The sequence below is a fragment of the Osmia bicornis genome, chromosome 6 (genome assembly GCF_907164935.1).
Source record: "Osmia bicornis bicornis chromosome 6, iOsmBic2.1, whole genome shotgun sequence".
NCBI classification, from domain to species: domain Eukaryota; kingdom Metazoa; phylum Arthropoda; class Insecta; order Hymenoptera; family Megachilidae; genus Osmia; species Osmia bicornis.
In genome coordinates, this window is record NC_060221.1 from 9,333,350 (window position 1) to 9,346,518 (window position 13,169).

A 13,169-nucleotide genomic window follows, 5' to 3' on the forward strand; every position below is an offset into this window, starting at 1 on the left:
AACATATAAAATGGAAGAAAATAAGTGTACAACAATACAAACTAGAATGATATGTGTATATTATATATTTGATAAAAGATGAGAAGTATATTCAGCTAAAGAGAGACAGTATTGTAGAAAAAAATAATTACAAAATTCTAAAATAATATATCTTGATTGATAATGATTGATAAGAGTATATCCATATGTTGAAAAACAATCCTATTAAATTGTTTGATTTCAAGCAGCTATAAAATATGTTATGTTGAAAAGTGAATCATGAAAGGACAGGTTTGGAATGTTATTAGTGAAAATATCTCTTCCTATATCATAAAATTATGCTCTTTATTGTCCCATTGAAGAAGGTAAGCAAAAATTTGTCATCTCCAAAATAGCTTACTAAGAATTTAGTAAGCTCGTATCAGGAATTAAAATGCAGTGTTTTGAAAACTGCTCTCTGTTTAGACTTGTTCTGCTTGGAAGTATTGTCGTGCAACTGCTCCTAATACAATTTCTGCACTGAACACACCTACAAATATTGTTAACGTAAGAAGATAAATATCATTTTTTATATACACTATTGCTCAAAAGTATCTACTCATCACCACTCATATACAATATTGTGAAAAACACCAAACAGGCAATATTTGTTTGTTACAGTAACAAAGTATCCAAAACTAATCAAAAAGACTAATATTTTTATATAGTTTCTTAAATGTTTAAAATATTCATCAGTATTCATTGTGCATAATGTCTTGCACCATTAAAATATATTGATAAATAATGAGAATGGAAATTACAGGTTAAAGAAAATTAATGGTAGAGCTCTGTATTCTTAACATTTTTCTAATTTAACAAATTGCATAAAAAACTTCACTGGTTTTCATGAAACTGCATTCAAAGATTTCTAATAATTTATAACAAAAATTAGAAATCTTAAAGCATGGATGCGCAAATACTTCTGAACAATGATATAGTTGTGTTTTTCTTGGAAGATCAATTGGAAGGTTGACAAGGAACCACTTACTGATATTTGCACGTAAAACATCGGATAGGAGATAAAGATCGTTTTCGTGAGTGACGATGACATAAGTTAGTTTATTACTATTCAATTCTTGAATCTGTGAGATTGATCTTCGTGTTTTCTCCATCGTTCCACCCGCACTTTCAATTATTTCTGCCATCGCCGGTGGCGAGGGTATTACACTTGGTGTAACATAAAATATTTTACCCTATTCAACAAAGAAAACTTATCAAATTAATAACCTTGCATTATTAACACCTTATCTACCATTTGCAGATGACATAGATAAATATGTTTTATAATTAAATAAATAAACTTAGATCAATCATTAACGATGGAAGACATATTAAATATTTGTCACTCAATAACTGTTAATGACCAAAAGTTCATTAGTAAATTTTCAGTCGATAAGGTATTAAGATAATGTTTTTAAATTTCAACATTTAAAGTACTGGAAATTTTATTGCATCATTTGAATATTAAGCACATTATACCTTTTTTATTATTAGTACTAAAGAAATGTATTTTTGAGCAATTCAATACACTTGTTATATTTTTTGGAAAAATATAGTTATACATCTTTCCAAAATAAATTAAAACATATTTATTACAAAAATGAATAGCTTATTATCTTGAACAAAATAAGTATCAATAATATTGCTATTAAAATTATTTGTGCCATGTATATAAATTTAAAGGTGATGAAATAAATATTTTAAGTACTGTATTTGTGTTTCGTTGACATCTGATAATATTTATGAATAACTAATTAAGTTCACTCGTAACTACCATGGCTTAGAAATATGTATGCAATATCAGTTTTGAATGTATAAATAACAGTGTTTTATCATTTTTATTTTAAAGTTAAGAAAATATCGTTTTTCAAAAGTATTTAAATATTCTAAAATATTTTAGTTAAAGTACTTCTAATATCAAAGAATAGTAAATAGTTCTTTGAATAACGTTTATCGTTACTTAGCTTTGAAGTTTAATTTTGACAAGGTCAAATCTGACCATGGTACTTAAGGGTTAAACAAGTATGTACTTGAAACAATAAAGAAAAATTACCTTAAGTACTGTTCCTCGGTTGGGGCTCGCCAAAGCCTTTTCAATATTACAACCAAAATTCTTCTCGAACTCTGGATTCCCAAGCGTGTAACCGCTTTCTTCTAAAAACGTGTTCCTTGCGGAACAATCTAGTAACCACTGTAACGTGACAATATATTTACAACGTGACAGACAACACAATAATTTTACAGTTCTCATTGGTGTTGACATCACGAGATGTGTCGCATCTCGCCAACTGGCTGCCAGCGCACCACCTAATTCTCGAATTCTCTGTTAAACGAATAAATCATGTTAGTAAATCATACTACTTCAGTCATCTTTATTATTTACATAAAAAATAATATACAGTCCCATCCAAATAAGTGTGCATTTGCATATTTTCTACACCGGTACAGTTATTAAAAAATTGAAGTCATAGAAAGATAAATCTTCTTATACCACTGAACTTTAATTGTTTTAAAAACATAGCCCATTCCAGTTACTAACATCTTCCTGTATACTAAAAATCCAGCAAATACGTAATTTTTAGTCAAAACAAAACAGATAACTTTAGTTGGCAGTTTGATATAATTTTGTTGGAAGTTTACCCAAAACTGAGGTTTGCAAGGATTGTACCGCATCAGCATATTGAACATTACCTTTGCATGTTTCCTAGGATTAATGCCAGAGAATAATATTCTCGGTTGTTTATCCGGAGCTGGTGGATCAGGATTGCTAACAACTATTGGTTCCTCTAATCCCAACAAATGTAGGTCTTTGTTTAGCAACGGTACATCTAATCGTGGCTTCTTGTATTTTCGTATCGAATTTGGACCCTGACCAACCTGTTTCACTTTATCATACGACTCCTGAGTAATATTTATCGGCATTTTCCATGCACCTGAAAGAAACATCATTTTAATACAATGGAATTAATCAATTTAAAATATTTGAGAGAAGATAAAGAAAAGTGATTTGGCAAAGACTACTATACCCATTAAATGAGGTACTAGGGAATAATCCAATCTGAAAGGATTGCTCAGGCTGTACTGTTGATATTTTGGATTTTCCGTTTGATGGATAGCGTTTATTTGTCCGCATAACAAATCCGTTAACCATTGAGCATTCACCACTCCAGTTTGCCATTCTCGAGCTTTTTTATATTTCTGACCGTCTAGGCTGAAATGTTTATTGTTGAATCAGAGGACATTGGTTAATAAATAATCAGACTAGTTAACAGAGATGTAGGAGAACCCAAAAATATCGTGTATAAAATTTAGTATTATAACTGAAAAGTACGAAAAACAAAGTAAATATTAATTTAAATTTTGCCGCGTAAACGTTTATACCGAAATGGTGGGCTGCCACCGACCTATATGTATGGGCCTCCTCCCCTACCTCGTCATTCTCCTGGGGAGCGTCTACAGGGAGAGGCGGAAGTTCGGGGAAGGGAAAGCCCACAATGGGGGCCAGAAATCCCGGAACCCGGGAACCTGAGGGAGCCTACGGGAGAGGCCGAGAACCCGGAAATTCGGGGAGGCCTGATTTCATTGTGAATGTATACACGTGAATTTTTGAAAAAATGAGTATCCATTTTGGATGTTCATGATCCCCTCGTAAAAAGTAAAATCTGCTGATTATAATATTATTTTAATTAGTTTAAAAAACAGAGGGTTAGGATAATGCATTCTAAATGTGAGGGATCTAGCGGAGTAATATCAGTTTACTACTTTATGAAGATGGATCGAAACATAATATCTCTGCCCCTCTAAGATTAATAAATAAAATTAATTGGAAAACGTAAAAAGATATTTTATAAATTTTTTAATCACTTTTTGACGTAATCCTCATTTATTGCAATATATGTTTACAATCGTTCGATCTTTTTAAATTTCATTGAAACAGAGTTTCTTACCTTGGTGTCGCAACCACATACAATTTAAATAGCAAGAAGCCATCAATGGAGTCTCTTGTATTAAAAAAATATCGAGGGAATCAGATAAAGAAATAAAACATGCAGTTGTGGTATATTGCAATATTAAGGCAAGAAATTGTTTTCCAACAAAATTAAAAAATATACTGTGTCATTAGAGTATATAAGGATTACATTAAAAAGTGATTAATAAATTTATAAAGTATACTTTTTTTCATATTTCTCAATGGATTTATTTACTTATCTATTCTAATCGGTTTTAAAGAAGAGGCAGGGTTACTGTTTAATTCACCCTTGAATTAATAAATAGAAGAAGAAACTGTCGATTATTTTTCATAAATTCTATGTAACTAACAATATGATACAAATTTTTTAAAAATAATTACTTATTCAATATGTTCATTAAGTATTTTCAGTCATGAGGAGAACAGCCTATATAAGTTTCCGCTTTCAGATTTTAACGAGCTTTTATAGGTTAATGGGTCATGTTATAGCAAATCTTCCTATATATGATTTTGAGCTAATAGTTTGAAAGCGATTTATGTCAATTATGTAGTACATTGCGACGTGTTCACAATTGTATCGATCTTTTACTTAACACTTTGACAATAGCTATCACATTCGTGACTTTGATACATAACCTTCTATCCTAGTATTTTTTTAATATTATTTATTTACAACTTGAATACTGCTAATTAATTCTCTTAGTAATCTTTATTTTGACACAAAAAAAAATATAAAAGTATAAGAATTACTAATTCCATAAAATACACTACCATCAAAGTGTTTAGAGCATTTCTTACAATGAAGCAGATACACCCATTGAAACTTTAATATTAATCTTTAGTTGATATGGTAACGTTTCGCTGAAATATCAAAAAAGGATTATATTTTTAATTACATAAAATAACGTGAAACGAATAACAAGTTTAGCAACCATAGAACCAGCAACTGAAGCAGTTGCAGGTCATTACAGATCCAATAATATCAACTAAGGATTAAATACCTTTTAAACCATTGGCCATCTAGGCCAACAACCATACATATACATGTAATCTATTAACATACTAAAGCTTATTAAAATCAGGGGGAGACATTTAAACAGTTCCCGCCATTTTTGTATCATCTATGTACACTTAATCCTAGAACAGTAACATAAGTTTTTTATGTATTAACATGGAGTTCATTATTTGAATAATAACATATAAAATTAAATGTAACATCACCAATGAATTTACTGCAAGTGATGTCACCAGCGACACCATGTTACTGTCCTAGAGTTAAAGTACCCTGAATTCTTTTCCTCGAGACTTCTGTATGTAATAAAAAATACTTTAAACGTAAATCAAGAAATAAAGACAGGTGCATAACTAACGTCTCTACCTTCTGCAAACGAGGAGAGTGTTGTGCCTGGTGAAGTAATTGGTAACCTTAGCTCCCAACGCTTCCAGCATATACTTCACTTTCGCGCGTTCCTCCCCTTCAAATCCAGACAACGATACAATTTGTTTCGCGCACGGAAGCTCTGTCAAGCTGAATGGCGTTGGAAAATGCAGCGCGTGCCAAGGTGGTAGTACCTGCTGTTTATTGACAACATCTGATAGCCAGTGAGCACTGACGCAACGTTTCCCTTCGCGTAGTGCCTGCACCACCGTCGGATGTTTCTGTGTGATCGCGAGCACATGGGTCGCTCGGGTGCAGTACTGAGGCTCCACTTCTCCCCCGTGTCTTTCGATCACTTGCTTCCAAACGGACACGTCGTTCGGACGTTGCACGTCGTATTCGACGATGACAAAGATACAACCTAGCAAAAACAGATCTGGTGGCACTGGAAACACAAGTAACGAATCCAGTTATTTGTGAATGAGAAGAGGATGTCGAACAATGAACATGAGGAATGAACAGGACAGGAGTTTGTTTTATAGGACATTTGATAACCTACTGAAAGTTTGATTTACAAGGGAACTGTATAAAGTGTTGTACAATAATTTTAATGAAACTTATTTGATTTACCTTCAATAGTTAAAGCAACTCATTAATCTTGTAAGGAAAAATAAAATGAAAGTACATCATCAATACTTCACAAGACAGAGTTAGACGGTTAATCCTGCCTCAGCCTTTTTTCAACTTTCAACTACAAAGTTTCATTCAAATTAGTACATAGCATTTATAAAGAACTGTTCAGATTAGGCAAGTAACTTAAAAGGGGGTTAGTCCAATACCAATAGCTTGCCAGGAGAAATTTTTCCCTCTTTCCTCGCTCTTGGATCTGAGCCCATCCCCCCTTCCAAGTAACTTTCTTAGTCTGAATGGTATTTAATAACTCCTTAGATCAGTGATGGGCAGATCAAGTGTCTGCCAAAAAGTTCACAAGCTAGGCCAATCAGACAAATACAGCGCCTGCATCAGTGCCCGCGAGTGCAAATGTTGCCCATCACTGCCTTAGAATCTGCTGTAGGGCCTAAAAGAGATACAGAGAAAGGATAAAGTAACAGCTTTGAAAAAACTGTATAAAAGCGTACGTTTTAGGTTTGGATTGTGACCGTAGAACTGGGCCTTAGCTTGAGGCATCACCGGAGCGTACTGCATCTTAATCGGGGCTCCCGGTGATGTCCCGTTTGCGATGTTTCCAACAGCTCTCCGTTGGTAGGCAGCAAGGAGCTGCGGGTCCTGAGACGGTGGGGGTGGTGGTCTGTGTTGGGCAGTCATTAGTCTTAACTGACCGGCTGCGCTACCTTCGGTCGCACTACCTTGTAATCTATTCGTCAGCATGTTTGCCAAGGCGGTTTTCGTTTTTGCATTTACGACCAACTGTTGATCTGGTGGTATCTGAGCGTTATTTGGCAAAGAAGTCAATGGTGGCTCTGGCTGTGCACCTTGTTGCTGTTGTTGTTGCTGCTGCTGCTGCTGTTGTTGCTGTAGGTGTTGCAACTGTTGTAGCCTGGCCATCTGTTGCTGCTTCTGCATATGTAATTGCGCTATATGCTGCGGTGTTAAAGGTTGAGCTTGCTGGAACGGCTGGCCAGGTTGACCGGTTTGAGGACCCTGCACGTTTTGCCTGGTCTGCACGATCACCTGATTAGAAGAATTGATTGGCGTTAAAGCTGGTGGCTGAACTCCTGGATGCACCGGTTTCTGGCCCGGCGTTTGGGCAATTTGTGGCCCTATCATTGGCAACTGCGGTTGCTGGACCCACTGTAAACCACCCGGCTGTACGGGCTTCCCTGGGCTTCTTATAACAGCGATATGCGCTCCCTGCTGTGCTTGGCGATTTTGCATTTGTCTCTGTAGCAATAAGTTTCTTTGTTTTTGAATCTTTTGAATAAACTGAGCCCTCTGTTGAGGATCCATTTGCTGCAGCTGTTGATGAGTTTGTGCATCTAATTGAATCAATTGTCTCGGTGGTTGGGGCGGCTGTTGGGTCCATTGTCCACTCGGTCTTTGTTGCTGCTGTTGTCGTTGTACCTGCATATGATACTGTTGCTGTTGCCACTGAGAATCTCTTTGTACGATAAAACCTTGTTGATTCGGTCCCATTAATTGTTGATTTTGAGGCTGCTGCTGTAATTGCCCGTCTCTTATAACGAACTGCTGTGAACCCTGAGGTGCGGATTGTTGCAACTGCTGTGAAATCTGTTGAATTTTTTGTTGCTGCTGTTGTTGCTGTTGTAATAAGATGAGCTGTCGTTGTTCAGATGTAAGTTGCTGCGGAGGAGCTTGTTGTTGATTTAATGGATGCGGTTGTGCTCCAATCTGCTGCTGTGTAGGAAGTTGTTGCTGCTGCAAAACTATCTGTTGTTGTTGCTGTGGCGTTAATTGCACTTGTTGTTGTTGAACTAATTGTTGTTGAGTAGTAATCTGTTGTGGTTGTGGTAAATGTTGTGGTTGATTGATTTGTTGCTGTGAAAGTATCTGATGTTGATTTAATTGTTTTTGTTGTGTTAGTAGTTGTTGAGGAGATGATATTTGATGTTGAGGTATTTGTGAGTTGATTTGTTGTTGTTGTTGTGGTATGAGTGACTGCTGTGTGAGTGGCTGTTGTGTATTTATGAGCTGTTGTTGAGACGCTAATTGTGGAGATTGTTGTTGACTTATAAGTTGTTGCTGAGTGTATGTTTGTTGTTGTAATTGTTGATGTTGTGTGAGCTGTTGTGATAGTTGCTGTTGCTGCTGTTGGTTCAATTGCTGCTGCTGCTGTTGTTGCAATAATGAATGTTGTTGTACGTTTATTTGTTGCTGCTGTGGCGGTTGTTGAGGAGATAATTCGGATTGTTGTTGTTGTTGCTGTTGCAACTGTGTTGGCACAGGTTTCATTTGAGCAACATTATTTTGCTGAGAAGTTTGTGGCAGCCAATTAGTCTGATTAACATTTTGCTCAGATGCAGAAGACGAGACTGTAGATGAATTAGATAAACCAGTGGTTGCAATTGGTCGTAAAACATGCTGTTGTTGGGTATTAACACTATTTGGAGCATTAGTTGGATAAGGAACGGTCGTAACGGTTGCATTAGCAGTGTTCAAATTATGTGAGGTATTGGAAGATACAGGTGGACTTGGTTGATTCCAGGGCATGCGTTGCTTAAGTTGTTCCAACATGGCTTTAGTTCTATCTTGTTCTTCTTGTGCAGTACTATTTTCTGTATCTTCATCCATAAAACCAGTAATCAAAGCTGTTGAACTATTCGAATATATTAAAAGTCTTGGATGGTATTCCACTTCATTTACGATTGTTCCTTTCCTACAACATTCTGTTACCCAATCTGGTGTTACAATTTGAATAGGATGCCTTATTGCAGTTTCATATTTCAATCCAGTAGCTTTTCCGGTAATTAAATGTGTACAATACCGGTCTAACTGTAATTGACATTTACCACCCTGAAAGGTGATCATTGCCCACAAGCTTTTACTATCTGCACGGCTTATTTGAGATATGCATGCTCTTACATTTGAAAATAACTGTGAATCTTCAGGTGAAAAATAGTGTGATCTATATTAGTAATATTGCTAAGGAAATTAATCATTTTATACTATGAAAATAATACGAATACAAAAGCTAATTATTTCTATTAAAAAAAAAATAAATTAACTGATCATATTGAAATAATAATGTTTTCAATAAATTAAAAATTGTATAGATTAGGATACGGTAAAAGTTTATTGCATCTGACAGAATATAAAATCCAATTCTGCGTAACTGCTGGTATTTCATATATATCCTTTGCAGCAGATATATCATTTTCCAATGCATCATAGCCTGCTATTAAATGTGTAACAAAATCACTAAAATAATTTGATCTTTCTGCTCCTCCTTCTTGTAGTAAATTTAAGATCTGTAAACAGTTAAAAAAATATTTGTTCCGATATTGTTCTCTGCTCAGGAATTATAGGCATGGATTAACGCGATTATCAATAAGTTTCTATTTTTAAAAGTTATGTTGATATATACAAAATTGTAATACATCCAGTAAATATTTATTTATTTAAAAAACATTAATTACTTAAAATTCTCAAATCTTTTATATTTTAATTACTCATTATAAATAATATTCAACTGTAATTAATCAGTTACACGGATAGATTATGTATTAAAACATAAGTATTATTATTCAAATTTTTAAAAGATTTCAGATTATCTTTACACAGCAGCTACAGTCTGTTAAATTTGACTCCATTTTATAACCTCTTTCGCATGTATCACGATTAAATTCAAATAATCGTGAACAAATTATAATTTCTAATAGCTGCATTATAATAACATCAGTTATAAAATTAATGACATTATATTAGCGACAAAAGAAAAAACGCGGGAAACGGTAAAGTGGCATACCTTGGGATCACCTTCGCCGCTGACGTAGTATTTAACATCGGCGAAAAGGGCCCCGTCGAATTTTAATTCCTCGAGGCCGGCCCTTATGTCGCCCATCCTTTGAAAATTATAGACAAAATCACGTTTTCCACATCACAACAGAACAGTGCGTTTATTGGAACAGAACTTTAGCACACACAATATTTGATAACAAAACTCAGCCGCGACGCTTTTGTTATTATTATGATCGCAAGGTTATGTAGCTACTTCATAGCTAAACGATTGCACAGTGCGCTCGATATATATCGAAAGCTTCGAGTGCGCTCGATTTAAACGTCGAAAACGATTGGAATAATTCATGGAACATTCCCGTTAAAAAAGTTTAAAAATATATTAAAATAATTATAATATAACTGTAATTTTATTACTAAACCTGAAAATATAGTATAATTGAAATGAAATGTGCAAAACAAATGTTTGTTAATTGTATTTTATTTAATTATGAATTAGTTTAAAACTTACTTTGAGTTATTTAAAGATTAACCGTTTTAGTGTCATTGATCTTGATATTTCTTAATACAAATATTAAAAGCACAATGCAAAAATATAAGGTGATAAATAACTTTAACAAGAAAGGAAAATTAAAATAAAATTTTTTACTTCCCTTAAGTTGAATTTTAAATAAAATATTAATTAAATTTATAAATTTTTGAAAATTGGAGAAATAAAGGAAACTGGTGATGTGGACGTTGTAATAAAATTTTACTTAAGTTAAATGCTTTAATCGAAGTTGATTAATTTGGTTTCGATAAATTCCGAATAAAATACAAATTTCATTATTTTTTTTTCACTTAATTAACGCGAAATAATCAGTATATGAATTCGCATAAAGAAAAAAAATGATACGAGATTTGAAAACATTGTTTACTTTATTGTATACTCTTTCCATTCGCGTAGTAGGTACATATCAGCATCTAAAATGCTTTTCACTGTATATTCCATCGAAATCTACGCATTTCTTGAATTTCCTTCTCTCACTCTCTTTCACTCTTTTCGTCCCTTTCATTCGCACTCGCTCTCTATCTCTTTGTCTCTCCTTTCCGTTCTTCTTCTCTTTCTCTCTCTTACTTCCTGGCGTTCTCACGTTCTCTCTCTCTCTCTATCACACACACCACGTATCATTTCATTTCCCTATATCTTTCCTCGTCGTAGACATTCGCGCTATGTATCTCTCTCTCCCTCTCATTCATAGATAAATAAATTATAGGCTAGTATATACAAGTTTTCTAAATAGATTTCCTCTCTTGTATTAATAGTTCATTTGTCACTTAACAGATTTATTTATCTTGTAAAGACTCTAGAAATATTGAGCTTGGTCTGGTCAGTATACGTTATATATTTCCATTAACTTTTTCTCGTTTTTTAATTAAATTATTATTATTATGTGTACATGTGTATGTATGTTTTGTTTATTCATTCGTCGAAATTGTTTCGTGGTGCAGGTTCTTGTAAATGAAAATGATCACATAAATGAAGGCAGATGGAAGAGGTTGGGAGGGATAAATCGCAGGCAGGTGGAATTCGAGGAATTAAAAATTGCGCCAAACCTTAGATCTAAAGATAATTTGTAACGTTCTTAAATTAATCTGTCGATATAGTACAATTAAAATCCTCCACTTACATGTACGTATATAATGTGTATGTGTATGTACACTCAGTCCCATCGAAGTTGTCGCAGTGAAATTGGCGCGCTAACGCCGCCGCGGCGTGAACGCGTTAGCGCGCCAACTTCACTGCGACAACTTCGATGGGACTGAGTGTACGCGTGTCTGTGTAGTCTCGTGACATATGTATATGCATATAGCTATAGTATATTTCATCGTAACAACAGATTTATAATTTATTTTATTATTTGTTATTTAACAAATATCTCATGAAACGATGGTAATGATACAATGGCGGCTGGTTAATTATAGCTGTTTTATAGATTGAGAAATAAACGTGGCTAACATTTTATGTACTTAACCCTTGAACAACGAACCAGGACCAATCGTGACCCAAACATGCAAAACGTATATAAGAGTATTAACCTAACGGTAAATGTATAATATTTAAAGTTTTGTATAATGAAAGAATAATTTATAGAGGAACAGTTGTTTAGAAAATGAAAATAATATGAAGTACAAAATTAAATTGAAATCAGGACTCTATCCATGGTCCGGCATTCGAGGGTTAAGAGATATTGACAATTTTTTAACATAATAAAAACATAATTCTATTGTAAATTTATAAGTCATGAATACTTTCCATCTGTTTTTATATTGTTATATAGCAACTTGAAGAACATTGAAAAAGTAATGCATATTGCTTTTCATCAGGTAAAATTAAATGGTGTTGAATGGAGCATCACCTAATGTGTCCGTCGATTCCGGAAGAGGAGATGTTCCAAATATTTCAAGATCACCTTCACTTTTTAAAATGAAACTGTATATTTCTCTATACGTTAATCGATGCGTCTTTGATTATTTTGAAGAAAATATTTCGATGAAAATTGATTATTTTAAAGGATATTTTAGGGAGAGACTACTAGGCTCTCCCTAATTCTCCCTAAGATATCTTCTGAACTGATGATTTTTCGACTAAAGCACCTTAATACTTTTTTGTAGAGAATCAAAAATCGCTTCAAATGATATGTAACAAAGTACAAAATTCCAATAAAATTTCTTAAAATGTAATTAGACTAGTGGACTTTCCCTGTCTCTCCCTAAGATATTTCTTGAACTAATCAATTTTCGATCGAAGCGTGTTATGATTTTTTATAGAAAATAAAACGATTCAATTAAGTTAATTAGTAAATAATGGATGTACATTAATTGCATGTATCCCTCTCGACGTTTACAGAATAACCAAATATAAACCAGCGAAGAGACTGATTTCATTGGTTGAAATGAAAACTAGAAAAGTATATAATTCCATTTAAAAAAGTAAAGGTGACCTTGAAATCTTTGAAACGCCTTCATTTCCGAAATCGACACACACAACACCTGATACTCTTTTGGACACTATTTAATTTCTTCTAATGGCATTTTTTTCACCTTATAATATTTTAAAAATACATCTTGGCTTAGTTGCTGGGGATACCATAAGAGAAGACATAACTTGTAAACCTAAATAAATAACTTGAATAAAATTGTTGAGGACTAACGATAATACATACTACATTTTGATAGATGCGATTAAATTTTCGAGCAGTAATGTATATTTCCAAGTAAATTACCATTTAATTCGTTAAATTAATCCCCCTTGATAACAATAATTTGATTTAGTCTTGTGAAATTATTCATGTGAAAAGCCGTATTTTTAAAAAGACAGCCATGTTT

At 33.7% G+C, this 13,169-nt stretch overlaps 1 protein-coding gene across 1 annotated transcript; it reads right to left on the reverse strand.

Annotated features, from left to right (window-relative positions):
* Nucleotides 1-305: 305 nt before the first annotated feature.
* Nucleotides 306-10,070, reverse strand: LOC114878200 (PAX-interacting protein 1-like). The gene is made up of 9 exons (XM_029191719.2): nt 9,811-10,070; nt 9,129-9,313; nt 6,506-8,970; nt 5,367-5,811; nt 3,045-3,229; nt 2,710-2,951; nt 2,072-2,341; nt 1,007-1,211; nt 306-508 (listed from the first exon to the last, which is right to left on the reverse strand). The coding sequence occupies exons 1-9, from the start codon at nt 9,904-9,906 to the stop codon at nt 441-443; spliced, it is 4,161 nt and encodes a 1,386-aa protein (XP_029047552.2). The 5' UTR covers nt 9,907-10,070; the 3' UTR covers nt 306-440.
* Between the last annotated feature and the right edge of the window lie 3,099 nt (nt 10,071-13,169).

Bases quoted from the DNA above. Each gene is read 5' to 3' on its own strand.
- LOC114878200 (XM_029191719.2), bottom strand. From the start codon at position 9,906: ATGGGCGACATAAGGGCCGGCCTCGAGGAATTAAAATTCGACGGGGCC. The intron at 9,314-9,810 runs GTATGCCACTTT...AACTGTTTACAG, and splicing joins GCGGCGAAGGTGATCCCAAG to ATCTTAAATTTACTACAAGA. The intron at 8,971-9,128 runs GTATCCTAATCT...TTACTAATATAG, and splicing joins AGATGCAATAAACTTTTACC to ATCACACTATTTTTCACCTG.